Here is a 19,980-nt window from a genome sequence, read left to right on the forward strand (position 1 = left end):
TACTGATATCAGTATGGTCCAATCATACTCAAAAGGAGCATGTTACAGCATAGAAGAATAGGCCCTACAGTTTCCTTTAGCAACATACTGTGGTGTCTGCTATAATCCTACACATACAACCTAGATGAGACTACAGAATCGCATTAGCTGTTATCCTCCCTTCCTGCAAAAAAGAACAGAATTTAACCTCACAGTCATAATACGAAACTGTAATCTAAGTATTGACAGAATGTTTGACTGTTTTGCTTTCTTTTTATATCAGTTTGATAAGTATATGCATACTGAAATAATGCAACAAGTACCGGTGCAGTAAGGGGCAGAGCAAACATTTTTCACGGTCAGGGCTGCTTTTGCACAAACAATAATCTTAGTGACAATCTCAACTGCACTATGGCTGTATGTAGCAGTAACTTATAGGCACTAAGCACCCATACACACCAACTCTTACAAAGCTTTCCCAATGGTTTGTCCCCTTTCAGGAGACCCTGCTTTCAATAATGTGCCAAAAAGGACAAATATCCTTCATTGCAAGGTTCATAGAAAACTGATGATTTTTTTGTTAAGTCAGCTGAGAGATCAGGTCTATAGTAATCAAAATAAAAACGTAATACCAGCAATGTTTTGTATAAGTCTACAGCCAGGATGAAAACTATAAATGTCAACCTGTAACACTTGTGAAAAGGACAGTTAATAACTGCACAAACTTCACTTACCCCTAACACTTTCAAAAACACAAGGAGAGGAGGAAGGCTTGTGTTCTTTCTCCACAGATACAAACACATAGCATAGCAATGGGTCATACTCATGGCAGGAAACTGGATCCTGTGATTTGAGCCCAATGCCCTGATGCTATGAATCTCAGAAAATGAGAGCTGTTTACTTGTGAGGATGCAATTCATTTTTTGGTAGAAGTTACTGGTTTATTCCTGATTTTTTTATTTTTCTGTATGACAGAGTGCTTTCAAGTGTGTATGTATATGCACATTTCCCAGTCCCAAGCCCTTTGTATTTGAAGAGAGCAGTTTACAGAGCAGTGTAAGCGCCCACCCTGTCTCCTTGTGCAATCACTTGCATTCTCCAGTCTTGATGTCTCATCATTGTAGGCCAGGCAGTGGCAGAAGTTGGGCTGCAGAGGAGAGAAGACTGAAAGGTCACTGCTTCACAAACTGCTCCATAAACAGCTGTGAGTAACAGAGAGGGTGGCAGACCAGAGGGATGTTAGGAATCACATGAATTTTACATGTCGTAATTCTCCAAAGGACTGATCACTGAGTTTAACACATGACAAATCTTTTTTCTCCTTTCTGACTGAATAAAAAAAAAAAAAAGGCACTGTGTTCAGTTTTGGACCCCACACTACAAGAATGACCTGGACCCTGGAAGTGTCCAGAGAAGGACAACAAAGCTGATAAGGGATCTGGAGCACAGGCCTTATGAGAAGCAGTTGAGGGAACTGGGATTGTTTAGTCTGCAGAAGAGGAGGCTCAGGGGAGACTGCATCACTCTCTACAACTGCCTGAAAGGAAGCTCAGGTGAGGTGGGGGTCAGGCTCTTCTCCCAGGTAACAGCAACAGGACAAGAGGGAATGGCCTCAAGTTGCATCAGGGGAGGTTCAGGTTGGATATTAGGAAAACTTCTTCTCACAAGAAGCGGTGATGCGGTGGCACAGGCTGCCAGGGTGAATTCACCACCCCTGGAGGCGTTCAAGAGCTGTGCAGGTGCAGCACTGAGGGACATGGTCAGTGGCACAGTGGGGATGGCCAGACTTGATGTTCTGAGTGGTCTTTTCCAACTTTAATGATTCTATTCTATATTTCTGTGGCCAGCATCACATAACAATTCAAAGTCCCACATAAATGTAATAAGCATAAATACCACATTGCACTGCTTTTCTTTTCTCAGCATTACAGCTACTGCACTCACTTTTTAAAGATGCCCAACTAAAGACAAGCTTACAAAGTGCTCATCTGCACACAGCCATCACGTGCACAAACAAAATGCACACCGGGTTCCTCTGGACGTGTTACAGCCTCAGCCCCGCCAACACCGCATCTGCAGCCCCGTATTTCATTACACACTTGCGGTGCTGCCTTACCCGAGAGCCGCTCCGCAGAGCCCTCTCCTTCCTGCCCTTTCGCTTCAGCTGCGCCACCAACCCCGTCCCAAAGCGGTGAGTCGCCCACCCTCTGCACGGTGGACAACTGCGCCCCTCTGGCCCAGCAGCCGAAGACCCCCGCGGCAGCCCTGGCCGGGCCGAAGCTCTGGGCAGGTGCGCGGTTCCCGCCACCTCCCGGGGCCCCCGCCCCGCCCACACCTGCCGCCCGCCCGCCCACCTCCGGGACGAGCCGCACCGCCGTAGCTCCCGGCTCACCGGCCATGGACGCGTAGCGGCGAGAGAAGAGCGTTCCTCAGGTCAGTGGGTGGAGGGTGGGAGGGAGAGCCCCTCCGAGGCATCGCTCCGCTCCGCCTCCCCGCTGCCGGTCCCCTGCCCACCTGCGCTCGGCTCGGCGCTCGCTGTCCGTTCGCCCTCAGCCCTCCCGCTCTGACGGCCGCTCTTCTCTCCCGCAGAAGCCCCCGCGTCGCGATGGCGGACAGCGCCGCGGCCACCGCCACCGTGAAGGGCAGCAGCTCGGGGGGTCACTGGTGGAAGTCGCTGACCGGCAAGAAGAAGCACAAAGAAGCCGCGGCCGCCCCGCCTCCCCCCGCCGAGCCGCCCGGCTCCCCGGAGGAGCCGCCCCCCGCGCTGGGCAACGGGGAGCCCCCGGGAGCGGGCGGAGCAGCCCGACGGAGCCTTCGCGTCTCGCACTCGGGCCGCTTCAAGGAGCGGCGGAAGGTGCGCGCCTCGCTGCTGGCCGACGGCTCCGAGGTCTTCGACGGAGCAGAGCCCGGGCGCGCCGCCCCCAAGGGCGAGTAGCCCCGGGGGGAAAGCAGCCCCGGGGGCTGGCCTCGCTCCTCGCCCCCGCGCGGGGGGCACAGCCTCGGGGCAGCCCCGTAAGCGGCGCGCGGCCAGCGGCGAGCGGAGGCCTATGGGACTGCGTGCGTGATGAGGAGCGACGCTTCCAATCGAGGGACGACGTGATTGCCTTAACGATGATACCGATGGACACCCCCCCGCCCTGAACTGCGGTGGACTGGCACAAAGGTGCTGTCCCGGGATCTCCGTGCCTTCCCCGGCCCTGTCTGCGAGCCAGTGCTTCCCGCTTGGCCTGCAGCCCCCGGCCAAAGGTGCACCACCACCTTTTGAAGGAAGGGGGAACGACGCGTTTGGATCCGATTTCAGGGCCAGGGATCTTCCAGCAGTGCCTCCGAACTGCTCTTGGTGGTGGGTGTGCAGGGAAACAAGCCCTGATTGTGTTTAGATGCTGGGGGCGCAGGTGCTCGGGTGCTCTCAGGCATCGCATTTAAATATGCAAAGGCAGGAGCGCATTGTTTTCTGCTCTTAGCGCTAAGCAGGTGATTCAAGAGGTTAGTCTCCCATAGCTCTGTTACAGCAAGAGTCCAGTTATTGTCTAACAACTCACATTTACTACTCAGAGAATGCACCATTTTCTTATAATTGGTGATAACTGGCATAACAAAGCTGTGATAAAGAAATGCGGAAGACAAGACCAGCCCTTGAGAGCATGGGCTGCATGGTACTCTAAGCACAGTGATTGGCTTTGGAACCACTGGAAGTATTCTTCAGTTTTTACTGTGTACCAGGCTCCTGGGGCAAGGTGCAGAGCTCCTGAGACCTCTTGTTGACACGCTTTGCCCTGGGCAGATGCATCCCTGCAGCTCCAGGAGCTTTGGACCAGAGTAAACCATCCACCAGACTCGCACTGGTATTGTGCCTTACAGAGCAAACTCAGCTAAAAATACTTAGCAATTACACATTTCTTAACAGCAGATCATGTAGCTGCAACTGCCTTATTTATTTTTAAATGAATTTGCAATATACTTGATATCATTGAAATGGTTTTAGCCTTTTTTTTTTTTTTATAATGTGATATAAGATATTACATCATGCAGGGACCAAAAATAATCTCCTAATAGTCAAGTGTGATGCAGTTATGATTTTGTTTTGTTGTTGTAACTAATTATTTAAGGTGATGACAACATAAAAAGTGACCTGCAAGGAAAAAGAGAGATGAATTCTGAAAATATGGATTGAACCTGTCACTGACAATCAACAAAATGATGTAGTAGAGACAGGACTGGTGCCCTGTGCTTCACTTGCATAATGGTCTGTAATGAACTTTGAAAGCTCCTGTGCAATAAACTAAGACAATCTTGCTGCCTTAGTTAACAATCCTTCGCTCAGCTCCTTCAGTGTCCTATATCTGAGGACACTGGGACTGTATCATCATTAAAGTATTTTCTTAAGAGTCTGCTTTCCACCCAGTGTGCTTTTTCCTTTTGTTTAGTAAAGCTTCAAAGCACTGATTGCTTTTGGACTGCCCTGTGTACTCTTGCCTACATGCTGACATTGCAGAGCGAGGATGGGGCAGCTCTTAGAAGCCACCACTGCTGCACCTTGGAGATGCTGCTCTTACGTAGAGCTTGTTCGCTGAGAGGCACTTAAAGCCATGAATGAGAAGTGACTGGAACAAACCCCATCTTGTATGGAGGGATCTGAGAAAGATGAAGTTTAAAACTGGGAACGGAGACAGCAATGACAAAAATAACTTAGCAACACTATTGTGAAAAGATAGTGTTTTGATTCCAAGCTACTTATTTCTGCAGTGAACCTCTGTTTGTTCTTTGGAAATTGACTTGCAGGTTCATTGGCTGAAAGTCCTTGGGCACAGGGTATCTACAAATGATGGTTTAATCTCAGAAGAACTCTGGTATGATGTTCAGATGGTTGCTGCTAGGATTTGATACACACGCAGGTTAATATGTGACTACATATTAGTCATATCTGAAGTCCTGATGACTGGTGCTTACAGCCTGGAGATTTGGTCAGAATATGACGTCCACAAATACATGTAAAATGACTTGATAGCAACCATCCTCCATCTTAATCGTGACCTTGAGCTGTGGGAAGGAGAAGTAACTCTATCTTCCTGCTCAGTCAAATCCTTGCTTCAATGAATTTGATAGCAGCCACTGAAAAACTAGATCCATGAGAAAACTGGCTGCCTGCCGTGTCTCACTTTCCACACCCTCTGTGCAATGGCCACACAGCAGTGCCTTCAGGTTAGCGCTGACCTGGGTTGGCTCAACGTGAGGAGCCCCACTGGCCATGGCCAACTTGTATGGCAGAAATAATCCTCTTCTTTCTCAGCCTAAGCATCAGATGAAGATTTAAGCAATGTATGTGTCTGTAAATGAATTAAGCCGATACAGGAAAAACACTACAATTTATGAAGCATCTGAATTATTTTTTTAATCCTTGAAGTAAAGAAAGATTGAACTTTCTTTTGTATTGGAATACTTGTTCAGTTATAACAATAGTGTAATTATATGCAGTGAATTATTAAAAGGCTGTTGGCATTCTTCGTATACTTGTTTTCTTCATCTGGCATTCCTAGTGTACGTATTTTCCTCATCTTATTATTAAGAAAATGCATCAGATAGCAGGTTTAGGAAACGAGGCAACTGCAGAAGTAGTTGCTGCTTGTTTTTAAAAGTAAAAACAGCTTATTGACAAAATAAATAAATAAGCAGATGAGGTTGAACTCCTGCTACAACAGCTGTAGTGCACTTTTCTTGAAATTATTCCACAATTTGCTAAGGGTTGCAGGTTATGGGCAAAACTAAATGCTTAGTAAATAGCTTGAACTTTTCAAATAAACTTGCAAAGTATATGCCTACTTATTCTTGCTCTTGCTGAAGCCAAAAATAAAGCTCTGGGTGGCTTCTGGTGATTCATTTGCTATTGTAGGCTGGTCAGTCTGGCACTCAACAAAGATTATAGGGAGCAGGAAGCCTGCTGCAGCACCTGCAGAAAAAGATCCTAAATAGGAAACACTGGGTCAAATGCTGGAATAACTAGCTGGAAAGCCTCAGGAGTCTAAACCTCAGCTTTTAGGTCATGCTGTTGCCTGAACTGAGCAGAAAGAACGGAGAAGGGACTGTGTGAGATACTCACAGATTTATTTATGTAAATTTTGTCTTCACTGTAGCGCAAACAGTGATAGTTTTTATTTGACATGTAGTAAAGTCTCTTGTCTGTTGACAAGATAATTTCTTAGGAGGGCTAAGAGCTGAAGGACAGAGCTCGTAGCCTTGGCTCAGGCAGTACATCTGGATATCACACTTTAAAGCCTGTGTTTAATTTAGCACGTTCAAACAGCTGATATCTCATTGGATGAAAAGCTGTTCCAAGTGCAGGTGCAAACTGGAAGCTCATTTCTAGCCTTTGGGGATCCTGTCTAAACAAAGAAACCCAGGCCTGGTGTTTTCTAGGATGTCATTTCAAAACTGGGGTAAGAGAATGTGGATTATAGAATGATATTTGAGACCATACAATTACACCATTTTGAAAAACAAACCTTTCCCCTTCATCACCAATTATTGTAAATAGGAGGGGAGACCTGCTGGCTGTGATTTTTCATTTCAGAATAAAACAGAAGGGATAAACTTGCTCTACTTTATATACCACAGAAGTAGCTTATCTTGTAACTTGAAAGACGCATGTGAAATTCACAAATAGCTCCTAGAAACAATATTCAGATGTAGTCTTCATGTAAAGCATATTGATTAACAGTTGCAGCTTAAGATCTAGACGAAGCAATATAATATCAAATAACGTGTTTTGAGGATAGAGAATCTCTTTTCAAAAAAGTTCCAAGGGATGTTTTTAAATGAAAAATGTAGTCCCATGTATAATCCTCATCAGAGCAAAACGTCATATTTCATATGAGTGAAAATGAGTTAGAATATTTTGGAATTAGCAGACTATTAATAATAGATAATAATAATATATATAATAATAGCAGAGTTTATAAATAATAATAACAGAGTATTAGTTAGCAGGCTATGGATTGTTTTGGAAGGGTTGGAGTTGGCTTGATTCTCAATGCCAGGAAACTTCTGCTACCTCCTTGCCACACCTCAGGTCTCCTCATGCAAAGCTGCTGTTTGTGGTGGCTCTTTCTGCCTCTGTTACTGAAAATAAGAACCACACCTACGTATGTCAGTAGAAATGAAAAATCAGTGTTACTGTGCTCCCTTGTACTTCAGTAGCTTACATTCTTTTTGCCCTGCTGGCATCAGTGAATTTTGCTTCCCAGATTTTTGTTTTGTCCTCAGTTTGCAAATGTTAGGACAGATAACCTCCACTGAGCTCGCAAGTGCTGCTCAGTGACAGAAGAGTGGGCAGCAGTGGCTGAGGGAAAAAGAAAATATAGGGCAAATCTACTTCCGCACGTGCTTCTGGGAGCCTTCCCACTCATTTTTGTGATGTGGAGCAAAATTGAGCCTTAATCTTGATTATGGAAACACCACTGCCTGAGAAACATAGTGTGCACATCTTTGGTTGAATTTATCTTGTCTTGTGCTTTCAGTGATAGAGCTTTCCAAAAATCAGTTGGTTTACCTGTCCTGTTGAACTGCCTTGGGCTCAGGGCTAGCAACACAGCATAACCTTAAAAGAGCAGTCCTTCCAAAGCTGCTTCCTTGAAATGCTGTAGCTCAGACCTGTGCAATATGAAGGACGAAAACACCTACATGAGCTGTATTTTCTGGCTCCTCTATTTTGGGAATCTTTTCTTGGCATAAAAGCACTATAACAATCTCCTTGCTTGCCCCAAAAGCAGCTGGAGAAGTAGACCATGCGATCAGCACAAGTACAGCATACAGAAGGACAGCATTTTGCACTGGCACTCTCTTGAGGAGACAAACCAACCCCTAGACACTACACCACACTTTTTAAGACAGTTTAACTCTTCCTTCAAGGCCAGAAAGCTACAGTTTGTTGCTGGCTCCGTTTTCAACCAGTTAGCGATATGGAGGAAAACGCCTCTGGGTAATACACTAGTTATCACAGCTGCTAATTAACATCTGCTGAATTGCATCTGGAATGGAAAACAGAAAGAAAGTGAGGAGTCACGTTAGAATAGCAGAATATTGTTGTCTGTGGCTGAAATCATGTAACCTCTGGAAATCTAAGGTCACACACATTTTAAGTGATCACTTGCAGCACATGAAGTACATTATGGACAGTTGTTCTTCCTTAGTTCATCATGTTTCTATTTTCTTGCTGTAGTAATTTACCATACAGTTATCTTTTTAATGACTAATCTTATATATCGTGTGTTAATTCTCTAGTAGGTTTTATTGATTTTCTTTTTTGTTGTTGTCCTAGAATAGAAATTTGTCTGGACATGTCCTCAGTCTGCAGACATTCCTGTGACCCTTCTTTACCTAAACCTCAACTCAATAACAATACTTTGCAATTGTAAGCTCACCATGGAAGGCATATCATGTCCCCAAAATAAACATTCATCATCCCTAACTTAAGGATAGAAAATTCACAAAATAGAGCTTAAGTAAGGTTCTTGAATCTATACATTAATTGAATAAAGCATCTTGTCAGGGAGCAGAAATTAGGCTGCCCACAAAAAACAAGCTGCATTGAGTGGTTACACGGGTTTCAGAGAGGCAATAAAGTTTTATGTCCCTAAAAGGAACCTTCAGAAACGTGGGGGTTTTAACTACACATCATTGCATGGCTACCTCCGGTAGAGCTGCTGAAGCTGTGCATTGTAAACCATGCTTGGAACATGGATCCATAGAGACAGGCAGAAGTCTCAAAGTATTGTAGCTGCGCTTGTGACTTTGGCATCCCACTTGTACACGTAAGAGAAATAATTTTGTTATACCCTAAGCTGTGAATCCAAGCCAGTGTAGTTGTGCTGGGACATATCTCCCATCACCTAGCTGCAGATTTCTAGTGTGGCCAAAAGGTAACATCAACAAAAGCACTGAGGTGTCTAATTCCACTCACTCCAGTGACTCAGTACCCCTGGATCTGTGCTTCTGTGAAACCTCTTACAGAAAGGAGCACAGTCACACAAATCTATCAAAATTGTATGAAGACAAAGAATTTTAAATGGTAAATTTCTGGTATATTTACATGAACAAATAGAGTTAAGAACACAAAAGGACTGTGTAACAACAATAGTACTTTCTATTATTTCTTTTCAGCTGTTTTTGCTGTAGCTGTATAGCTCCTTTCTCCCCTTCTCCCTGGCATATTCTTGCTTTCCAGCTGCTATTTGATCTTTTCTAGTCTTGACTCAAAATTATTCCTTACAGAATATCTCAGTGAAGTGGTTTCAGTTCAGACTAGTATAACATTTCAACAGAGCCATTGTTCCTTTGTTCTTTTCCTCTAGATCAGTTTTACTTCTAAACAGCTTCTTTATGAGCCCCAGTGAAATCTTCTTTCTCTCTTTTTGTGTGTACTGAGAATAAGACCAAAGGTTGAAGATTGTTTTAAGTCCTGAGGTGTGCGAGCCCCCACTCCCTCCCCGTGGCTCGGTGTTGGTTACTGCTTTGGCCTTTCCCTGTTGAGCTTTGCCAGCCAGGACGGGGCACACCCTCACCTAGTACAATAGAAACACATTTAATTAAGAGCTATTCAAGCTCTTTTTTTTTTTTTTAATGTTTGCTTCAACAAATGCCCGTGTCAAGCAGCAGTCATATGACACCTTTCCAAAGCTGCCAATCCAGAGCAGAAAACAGCAAAACGATTTTAACTCACTTGTCACCACAAAGACCAACAGCTTTTTTTCAAGACTAAGGAAAGGTTACTGTTTTGCTGCTTCTTTCTGACATTTGCATGCTCTATTGCAGTTTCTAGAAGTGATACCAGGAAGTTTTAGCTATTGGGGGAGGGTTAAAAATAGCGGTACATATGGAACTTCTTGAGACCAAGCATGTTTGCACACGAATTCCCAGTGTGGACTAGCAAATGTGGTGTTTTCAGGATGCACATGATGCTTAGCCTTTGATATCTGCTTGCAAAATGCCACCTGCATGCATGAAGGATTTGCATTTTGGCATGAGCCTGTGCAAATCAACATAAGCTATTGTGCATGGGAAGTATTTTGACCATGTTGAACTTCTAGTCTGGCTTGGGGGATGTAGCAATGTCTGAAGAGCCACTGCATGAGCCACAAGGCTCCTCGGTGGCACTGCACATGAAAGCTGTTGGGCAGCCCTCAAGAATTACAAACAAACAAAACTGAACAAGTGTGTTCACAAGAGTGAACAAAACTGAAAGAGAAAATTCTACTGGAGGAGTTAATGCCACAGGCATGCTGGAGGAGCACATCTTCATTAACACTCTTTTCCCAATTAATGCTAACTGTACTTTGGCCTGTATGATCAGCATTGGTGCCTGTTGCAGTCACAGCTCCCCCATCTGCTTTCACCTGCCATTAAGTAGTGTGGAAATATTATCATTTGGATATGCTGGACAGATTTGAGAAGGAACATGTGGTTCACTGAAGGCTTGACTAAAGAAAGAACTTGGATAGAGCCATCTTAATGTAATAAAATAAAGCTCCTGCATTAGCTAGTTAAATTTATGGATCCCCCTGTCAAAGGTCCATATCAGTCCTCAAGCACACCTGTAAAATTGTGGTGACTGAGAGCTGTAAGATCCTATCTGATGACACTGTGGAGAGTTGATCTACCCTTCTGCTTCAGCAGGAATCATAGAACGATAAAATCATTAAGATTGGATAAGACCATCAAGACCATCGAGTCCAACCATCAGCCCATCCCCACTATGCCCACTAACCCATATCCCTAATTGCCATATATACACGGTTCTTAAGACAGTGACTCCATTACCTCCCTGGGCAGCTTTTGTTCCAGTGCACCACCGCTCTTTCTGAGAATAAATTTTTCCCCATATCCAATGTGAATTTCCCCTGACACAACTTAAGGCCATTACCTCTTGTCTGGAGGATGCGGTTCCTGCTCTGAGGACCTTACAAATGAGACTTGTTACCCTTGCTACTGTTTCAGATCCCGACATTATTCATATTATTTTCACTCAAATTGGTTTAAGAAGAGTATGCTGACACATTTGAGCCAATGGCACTGTATCAACTCTGCCATTTTGATCAGTCACATTTGTGGTTGCTCTCTCAGTAGGCCAGCTAATTGCTTTCATCTTTGGACAGCTGCTCTATTATACTGTGCCCTTACAACTTGCAGTGAATCTGTCCAGAAGCTATTACAAATATGCCTGAGGATGCAGGTGCTTTACTTTATCAGGTAGTTGGAGAAATCTGCCCTGATAACTAAATGGGAAGATTTGCACCCTCAGGTAACTCTGCTGCAGGAGGGTCCCCCTCAGGCATGAGATAGCCACCTTCCTTGTAAGTGCTTTTTATCTTAGCCTGGGTATCTTAGTGCTGTTAATAGGGCTTAAAACCAGCTAGGCAAATTCCAGTGAGAAAAATCCATCAGGAGATGTTAACACAATGATTTTGTTACAACTCCCAGATGGGAATAGGTCTGCCAGGAAGCATTGATCTCTTGTCAGAAGAGCACGGCAAAGGAAATATCTGTTTGTCCTGTCCACAAGAATAAGGGAAATATTTGCTATCAGTTTCTGTCAGGGTGTACAGGCGTAGATGGATGTTTGTGCTGACCCAGTAAGTTCAGGACTTCCACCTGAGCACAGTACTTGAGCTGTGAGGAGCCCACAACCTAGGATGGAGTCCGAAACCAAAAGCTCTTCAGTGAAGCTGTACTTAGCTGCCAGGCCATAAATTATGTGTTTCATCCACAACAGAGCAAGGGCCCTTTACACAAAAGCCCAATGTCACCCATTTGTCTGCATTTGTCAGAGCTGATTTCTCTGTGGTTCAAACCAGGAGGCACCTTTTGCAACTGCTGCAATCAACTGAATTTTTGTTGTCCTCTATCTAACTGTTGCTGTACTTTCGCACATTCTGTTTTCTATATTTCTATACAGAAAATCCTCACCGAATGCTTTGGAATTCTTCTGCACAGGAACTGAAGGAGCAGAATGGTTTTCTGTTCCTGAGGGAGAACAACTGCTTGGCAGGACTGCCTATGCCTGCAGGGAAACGTAAAGTATCCATAAAATGCCTTGCCACGTTCAACGTCTGGAAAGACAAAACAACACAAAATAAACAGCTATGCAGGCATGCAGGGTGACATGACAAACTGGTTTTATAGCAGTTAAACTGTCCAATGTTCAAACAATAAAATATTCACAATTACAGAGCAATAGAAAATGGCCTTCCTACTGATAGGAGGGGCTGATGTGCACAGCCTTTTACCCACATCTTTTGGGAAGCACTCGCACCCTCAGCCTCCTTCTTAAGGGATATTCCTCCTCAGCTCCAGGGGGCTTTCTTTTGCAGTAATTAACAGCGTTTGCACTGTTTCTAGTGACTCCAGATTTTAAACTTATCAACCAGGCGGAGTATTTTTTATATTGCTTAGGGCGTAACCTTAAGGTCATCTAACATGTCCTGGTAAAAGTTTAATCTGTAAGAAGAGTGAAAATTTTACCTCTACCACTCCAGCTATGGAAGGCTGATTATTACACAGTAGTCTTTTTTGTACACATAAAATTGTTTAACATTGGCAATTTCATGAGCTGGAATAATTTATATTCTTCAGCAGAAGCCTCAGCCTCATAGTCTCATGACTCCACGTGAATCCCAGGCTCAACTCATTGCTTGCAGTTTTCTCTCGCCTTGTCATCTGTTAGAAAACAGTTTACAAGCTGTATTTGTTGGGTACTGACAATAGGTGTTGTTATAGATTCCAACCTTGCCAAGAGTGATCTTGATCAGATTTATGCTCTCTGTAACACCTGAAGTTTCTGCTCTCTGATGCATTAGTCACAACATTCTCTTCTCTCTTTTAGGTCTGCTGAAATCACATATTGATACTTTGAAGGTAAATACAACCATGGAATTGCAAGAGTTTTTGATCAGACTTTTAATCATGTTAGATATAAATATCCTAATATTCCAATCATTAAGAACAGGGGTGTGCGAATGTTAATTTTTGTGTTTGTAGGCTTTCCTCTGGACACTAACAGTCTGACAAAGTCCACAGCTTGCACAGTTTTTCTACAGCTCTCTCCTACATATTACCCACAGGTAGTAATATATTCTAGGAATAGCTTAATTTAGCTTAGTGCTGTGCGTAACTAAGTCATGAGTAAACCAGCCTATGATTTTATTAGATTCCAAGGAAAGGGAGTTAATCTGATGTTCTGGAAAAGCATGCCTGAGTGCTCAGAGCATTGAGATGAACATTTTACTGTGCCAAAAGTGAAGAAGTGAGAGCTTTAGGCAATAGCACACTGTCCTCTCACCAGTTCAATCTAGCCGCCTTGTTTTGTCTTCAGCCTGGAGCAATCTCAGTGGCACCAAAACAGTTTTTAATCTCTGCTCAGTCACCTTCCTTGGTAACTTCATTCCCCTCATGTGGTTGCTGCTGCCCTCTATTTGGTTTTATGGGGCCTGTTGGGCCAGGGCAAAAGGTCATTCTCTCACTCTCTCTAAACTCTTGATTTTCTTTACAATGCTTTTTACTTTCTCATCTTCACACATGAGGGGAGCTGACTCCTTTATTTGCTAAGCAGCTTTGCTTTTCCTGGCTGAGAAAGCCCAATGGATGTACCAACCTGCTGCCAGCTCCACACCAGGTTGACACGCTGGGCACAGCCCACGCTGCTCAGCTGCTGCAAATGGTGCCTGCAGATGGGAGCCAGAGGCCTTCAGGAGAGATTCCTTCTTCCCGCAGCCAGAGCTTATTCTTCACACACTTGCCATGAGTGCTGCAAATGCTTTTGGATTTTAACTACAAATTGTGCCACGCAAAAGTTCGTGGAGCAGGAATGATAGCAGTAGAGCAGCAGGACATACCGTGCTCTGGGATATTTACAGAGGCAGCAGGGTAACCTTCCCCAAAGGAACAAGACATGACAAAATGTCTTGAGAAGTGACATCTATTATAAAGCAGTTGGGGTGTAAATATTTATGCTGTGTGCTCTCGGGTGGGCAGGCAGCCTGGCTTGGTATAGGCTGAGAAATAGCCCAGTAAGGAGCCGCAGGCAGGGCTAACGCTCAGACCATGTTTTATAGTTTTGTGTTGTACCAGCATGACTCAAAGCCTGTTAACAGATCCTTTATTGGGATTTTAAGTTGATGATGCACTACAGTTGGTCCTGATCCTTGGCTGGCAGATGAAAGAACATTTAATTTCCCAATTGAGAAAAGCAGCTAAGGACAGAACAGCTTTCTGACTGTAATGTTGACATCTGATATTCAACAGGTATACCACCAGTAGTTTCTGCTGACCTCAAGCACAGGTAAATGATGAGGTATTTCTGCTTTTTGTATGCAGAAAAGTGTAGATTTCCTACTACTTCCGGAAAACAGATGGTTATCAGTGTGCATATGGAGTGCTTTATTGTGATTTTCAGACTATATCCCCTGGACTGTAGGACTAGGTGGCGAAACCAGTGCTTTAAGTTGATATGCAGCAACCACTGTATATATTTCATTACTCTTACACTTTCCAACAAGTCCTGTCACTGGCTGCCATCAGAGGCTGGCTACTGGCGTGGATGGACCTTTGCTCCAACCCAATGTGACTGTGCTGACTCCCTGTTGGGCGCCATAAATCTGACTGTTTGACAGGCAAATACACAGAAATGAAGTTTATGCATCAGATACTGCTGGAAGATATGTTCTATCTTATGGGAGTCCCATAAAAAGTATACAAGCAATCTGTCATTCTGTTGCAGATATATTACAGGGGAACTACTATAAAATGACATGATGTGCTCGTTATCTATGCTCTATCAGACTATCAGTAGTAACTCAGTTCTCATATATTGCCACAGATTATATTATTTTCATAACATGGGTTATAACAGAGTCTTGGCGCCAGAATTTGTGATAGCTTAAGAGGTTACATCTCTATGAAAGTTAGATAGTTGCTTTGAGATCAAGGTCTTGCTACCAATCAGTCTGGTTTAACAATAAATTAATATACATCATCTTATAAACTTAGATATGCTGAACTTAACCATGGGTCTGGGACGCATTACAGTTCATAGTCTCAGATAAATCTCGGAAAATAAAACGCCTTCAAAGAACTAAGAGTTTACAAAGTAAACCTGGATAAATTAATATGCTAAGCCTGTGTGTTCAAGAGAGCTGAGAAAAGGTGTTTTTTCTTTTCTATGGTTATAGAGAAATCCAAACTAAATGGTGTTTTATTTTTAATAAAGATCAACCACATTTTCCCATCACTGTAGTACCATTCATTATCTGAGGAACTCAAAGTGCGTTATAAACATGAATTTGCTGAAGGCTACAGAGTGGGCAAACATTATAATACTGCTTTTTTATAATGAGACTTCACTGCCAAAATTTTAAATACTTTAAGAAATTTTCTCTGTTAAAAGGCAAAGAAAAAGTGAATTTTGTAAATACAGCTTTCCCTAATATCCATGCCTCTGCTGTGGTATATTTTCACATTATTTTATTACATTTTCCTTTTAATTAAGAAAATAGTAAGTATTTTAAGCTGGGATATCTGACTGCCAGGTATGAACTTTTGTATTTTGTAGGAAAATAGGCGGTTTCGTAGACACAGCTGAGCTCAGCTGAACTTTCCTCTTCATAATCCTATTCCTGGTTCCAAACTCCACTTCTGCAATTAATTCCCCATCACCCATCAGCTTGTGAGTCACAGCAGTGCTACCTTCTGAAATCATAAGAGCTTGTTTAGAAATCTCCCCTTTAACCAGAATATCTCCCACAAATTAAGTTCACAAACCCACTATCACAAAGTCATTATTCATTGACCAACTTTTTAATAGGATAATGAAAGCGTAGTGTTTTTGGGAAGCTGGAAGCTGGCAATCACAGTGGAGTAAAGTTGGTGGCAGCTGCTGCCACTTTGTTGTGAGCTACTGAAAATGCAATGTATGTTTTGGTTCACCTGGAGTATCAGAAACTTGAGAAGGTTTAGCAAACAGATTTTGGGGTTTGAGCAATGAACCATTCCACTAAGAAAGAGAGAGAGAAAAAGAGAAAGGAAGAGAGGAAGAGAGGAAGAGAGGAAGAGAGGAAGAGAGGAAGGGAGGAAGGGAGGAAGGCAGGAAGGCAGGAAGGAAGGCAGGAAGGAAGGGAGGGAGGGAGGGAGGGAGTACCATCACCACCTGATGAAACTTTCTGTAGAAGCAGGTAGTGCTCCAGCAAAATGGCTGTGAATGTAAACATGAAGCATAAAAACCAGACAAGGAAGGAAGAGGGAGAGCTAGATGAGAACACGGGGATAAAGCCGGTCCCATTTAGACCTACAGCTGCACCTGTGGTCTGCTGGATTGTGCAAAGCAGCAGAGAACATGACTTCATAGTAATTGGATGGGGTACTTCCAAAGGAAATTATGAAAATAGCCCTGAACTTAACATTGACATGCACAGAGCTGGCAGGGCAGACTGAAATATTAAATTCTGCATCTTTTGGCAGTCCTGGAATTCAGCTGAGCTCCTCTTTGAAATTCTGTCCCTTTAAATTGCTTTTCAACCTGAGTACCCAAATCATAAATCACTGGGTGGTAAAATGAAATAAAAAGAATTGCAGTCCCTTCCAGAGTGAGCGTAAGCACCCCCCTGAGTCATTCCAGTCACTGCAACACTGTGATGCCTGTTTGTTGATATGGGCCACACAGGACCAAAGTGCACCTTTTTTTGCATGCACATTCCTAGCTCCCAAGTGTTCATGTGGATCTTCAATTGAACTAAATGCATCTGGGAAATTTATTCTGCCAATTATTGCTATTTACACTGACTAAAATTAGCATTGTCCAAGCCCCTGTTGGAATTTGTGCTTTTGCTCCCTTTTGCTCTCCAAAAGATTGTTGCTTTATCTGATGTCTCTTTGAATACCATGATGTCTTCTGGTTTATTTTCCACAAAGTAACAAAATCTGTTTCAATAGTTTGTATTTTAAATGAAGAACATTTAAATGAAGAAAAACTACAAAACAGCTCTTTTGGAGGGAGGCAGAACAAAATGTGAACTCATCTCTCCTCAAAATCCTTCTCTTCTTTGTGTGACTGCTTTATGCTCTCCATAAAATGAAATGTAATGTAAAATGAAATTGACATGAGTAGCAAGAATGTCCAGAAATGAAACACAGAGAGTTACAAACAGCACCCTTAGGGATTAAAAAAAAAAAAACTTCTATTAAAAACAAAAAAAAAGAGAGAGAGAGAGAGAAAAGCTTTATTTAAGCTTTTAACTTAAATTTTCACAACTGAACTTTACAAAATTCTTCTATAACTGTCCAGAGAAGCTGTGGATGCACTGTCCTTGGAGATGTTTAAGGCCAGGTTGGATGGGCCTTTGGCAGCCTGTCTTGGTGGTGTCTTAGGGCGGCAGTCCTGCCCATGGCTAGGGGCTGGAACTGGCTGATTGTTAAGATCCCTTCCAACATAAGCCATTCTGTGATTCTATGACTTTTTGAGAAGATGTTCTAGGTTTTAGACATGCAATTCCTGCTGCTTCTCAGTGGGAAAGGGAGCATGGAATTTCCCCTTCTTGCCACCCCTGAATTTTCCTTTCCAGAGCCCTAGATCCCCAGCTGACCTGAGACTAAGCAGCTTGTTGATCTGACAGAAGAAATAATGCAAGTGGAAGACCAGTCACTGCTTTGGTGGAAGTTCACTACTAAAAACCATGGAAATACTGATGTTAGGAAGAACTTCACTTCACTATGGAGCTTCCCAGGAAAGTACTGCAAAGGCTGCATACTAATGACAGGCTGCAGCAGAACAGCTGGGGACAGTGAGAATTGCTGCAGTCTGAATAAACTGCATCACAGAAGTAACTCGGTGAAAATGAAGAATGACAGCAATTTACCGAAGAGTCTATATCCTTAATGAGCATAAGATCCCTATCATTTTACTGACAATGTGTGTGATGTTCTGCTCTCCAGTCTATTGCAGAAACAGCAAGAAATCTCTCTGAAAGCAAAACAAAAACAAATTTTATTTTTAAGTAAAAAATTAATCATTAGATCTTATGTCCACTCCTTCTTCCTGAAGCTCATTTCTGACCTTTCCCCAGAATGCCATGTTGATACTTGAGTCTCCTACAAAGTACATAGAATCACAGAATCATAGAAAGGTTTGGGTTGGAAGGGACCTTTGATATCATCTAGTTCCAACCTCCCTGCTATAGGCAGGGACATCTCCCTCTAGACCAGGTTGCCCAAAGCCTCATCCAGCCTGGCCTTGAGTGCCTCCAGGATGGGAGCATCCACAGCCTCTCTGGGCAACCTGTTCCAGTGTCTCACCACCCTCACAGTAAAGAATTTCTTCCTGATATCTAGTCTAAATCTACACTCTTACAGTTTGAAGCCATTTCCCCTCATAACGTCATTGCATGTCATTATAAATGTCCCTCCCCAGCTTTCCTGTAGGCCCCCTTCAGATGCTGGAAGGCTGCTATAAGGTCTGCCCGGAGCCTTCTCTTCTCCAGGCTAAAGAGCCCCAGCTCTCAACCTGTCCTTGTAGAGGAGGTGCTCCAGCCCTCTGATGGTCTTTGTGGCCCCCGTCTGTTTTTACTTAACAACAATGCCAGTGTAATGTTGCAGGAAAGGTGTTGAATCAACAGTAACACAGAAGAAATGCTTCAAACCTGTTCTGCATTGTTGAGACTGCAGCTAGAGCAGGCATCCAGGACTGAATCCTTCAGGCACTGAGAAGGAGGGAGCATAAGCAGTCTGTGGGAGGTGCTTCATATGCATGAGCAGGAGCCTAGGAAGTACGGGAGAAATAGTGGTTGGCTGCCTCTGGTTGCCAGAAGGCTGCACAAAAGGAGCAGCCCCACTGAAGAAAGAAATTTATATCGAACTGATTCTTGCTGAAAATACTTGCTTCATCCTGGTAAACATGCTGAACAATTCCAGCCCCCATACGGACCCGCAATCATTTTGATACAAACAAGGACCATAAACACCGTCTTATTATCTGTCATGTACTGGAGGAAGGCAGGACAATGTAAAGAAAAGCCTCTTACTGGGCTGACCTTGGATCTTTCTCAGCACTCAGATTTGCAAGGAGCTGTGGATGCCGAAGCCCAAACCCTTCCAGCATGACTGAGGAGTGCAGCCACCTGGCCCTGGGGACGCTGAGCCACAAATGACTGCTGCCCACAAACACTACCTTTTCCATCATCAGCCATTCATTTACTAGTCTGCAGCTAGAAAGCCACAGAACCAGAATGTATCAACACAGGAGAGTGCCTCGGCTCGCTCAGTCACTGGATGCTTTCTTCACACTGCCCACCCTGAGCTGCACAGTGTCAAGCAAACATTCACATTCACAGCTGTCAGCAGTAGGGACAGCCTCACAGCAGCAGATCAGCCAGCTCAGATTGGGATTAGCAACAAACAATGATTAAACAGCAGTGAAAGGCTTTGGCTGAGAAGTTTTAGAGCGAAAACCAGCATTTTCTGGCCTCCCATTTAGTTCTGGGGGAAGTTCGTCTGCGCCCCTGATGTGGCTGGGCCACTGACAGCATTATGATAAAAGGCTCTTACTGGACTTGTAAACAGGCTTCATAGACTCCTCACTTTTTATCTGCAAAAAGGAGAACAGATTGAAAATTGTCTGGACAAATCTGTGAGCCATCCAGATATCAAAAAAAGACTTCAAAATACAAGGGAGAGGAGTTGTTTGCAGCATTGGCAATTACACAAGAGCAAGCCAAAGCTGTCAAGTGAGAAGGAGATGGCAGAGAAGCACATCCCTGTGCAGAAGTGTACATCCCTCCCAGAAGGGTAGAGAGGTCTGGTACAGATGTGGTATCACTGAGTGCATAAGAAGAGCTTTCTTCCAGATCCCCTTGACATGCCCAATCTTCCTGCTGGGCAGAAGGGCTTGAGTCCTACCCTTGTGCTCTCTGAGCTGTACCTCTGCCTTAAGGGAAGACACTGGTCTTTGATTAAGGATCGAAAGTA

The 19,980-nt window shown here is 43.7% G+C and overlaps 1 protein-coding gene across 1 annotated transcript; it reads left to right on the forward strand.

The window, feature by feature from the left end:
- The first annotated feature begins 2,320 nt into the window (after positions 1 to 2,320).
- PRR15 (proline rich 15) lies at positions 2,321 to 5,442 on the forward strand. The gene is made up of 2 exons (XM_048950992.1): positions 2,321 to 2,412; positions 2,569 to 5,442. Exon 2 carries the CDS (start codon positions 2,585 to 2,587, stop codon positions 2,912 to 2,914), a length of 330 nt encoding a protein of 109 aa, XP_048806949.1. The 5' UTR covers positions 2,321 to 2,412; positions 2,569 to 2,584; the 3' UTR covers positions 2,915 to 5,442.
- The last annotated feature ends 14,538 nt before the right edge of the window (positions 5,443 to 19,980 follow it).

This window comes from Lagopus muta, chromosome 7 (genome assembly GCF_023343835.1).
Source record: "Lagopus muta isolate bLagMut1 chromosome 7, bLagMut1 primary, whole genome shotgun sequence".
In the NCBI taxonomy this organism is placed as follows: domain Eukaryota; kingdom Metazoa; phylum Chordata; class Aves; order Galliformes; family Phasianidae; genus Lagopus; species Lagopus muta.

What these genes read in the sequence shown, in the direction of transcription:
- PRR15 (XM_048950992.1), top strand. Translation starts at nt 2,585, where the DNA reads ATGGCGGACAGCGCCGCGGCCACCGCCACCGTGAAGGGCAGCAGCTCG.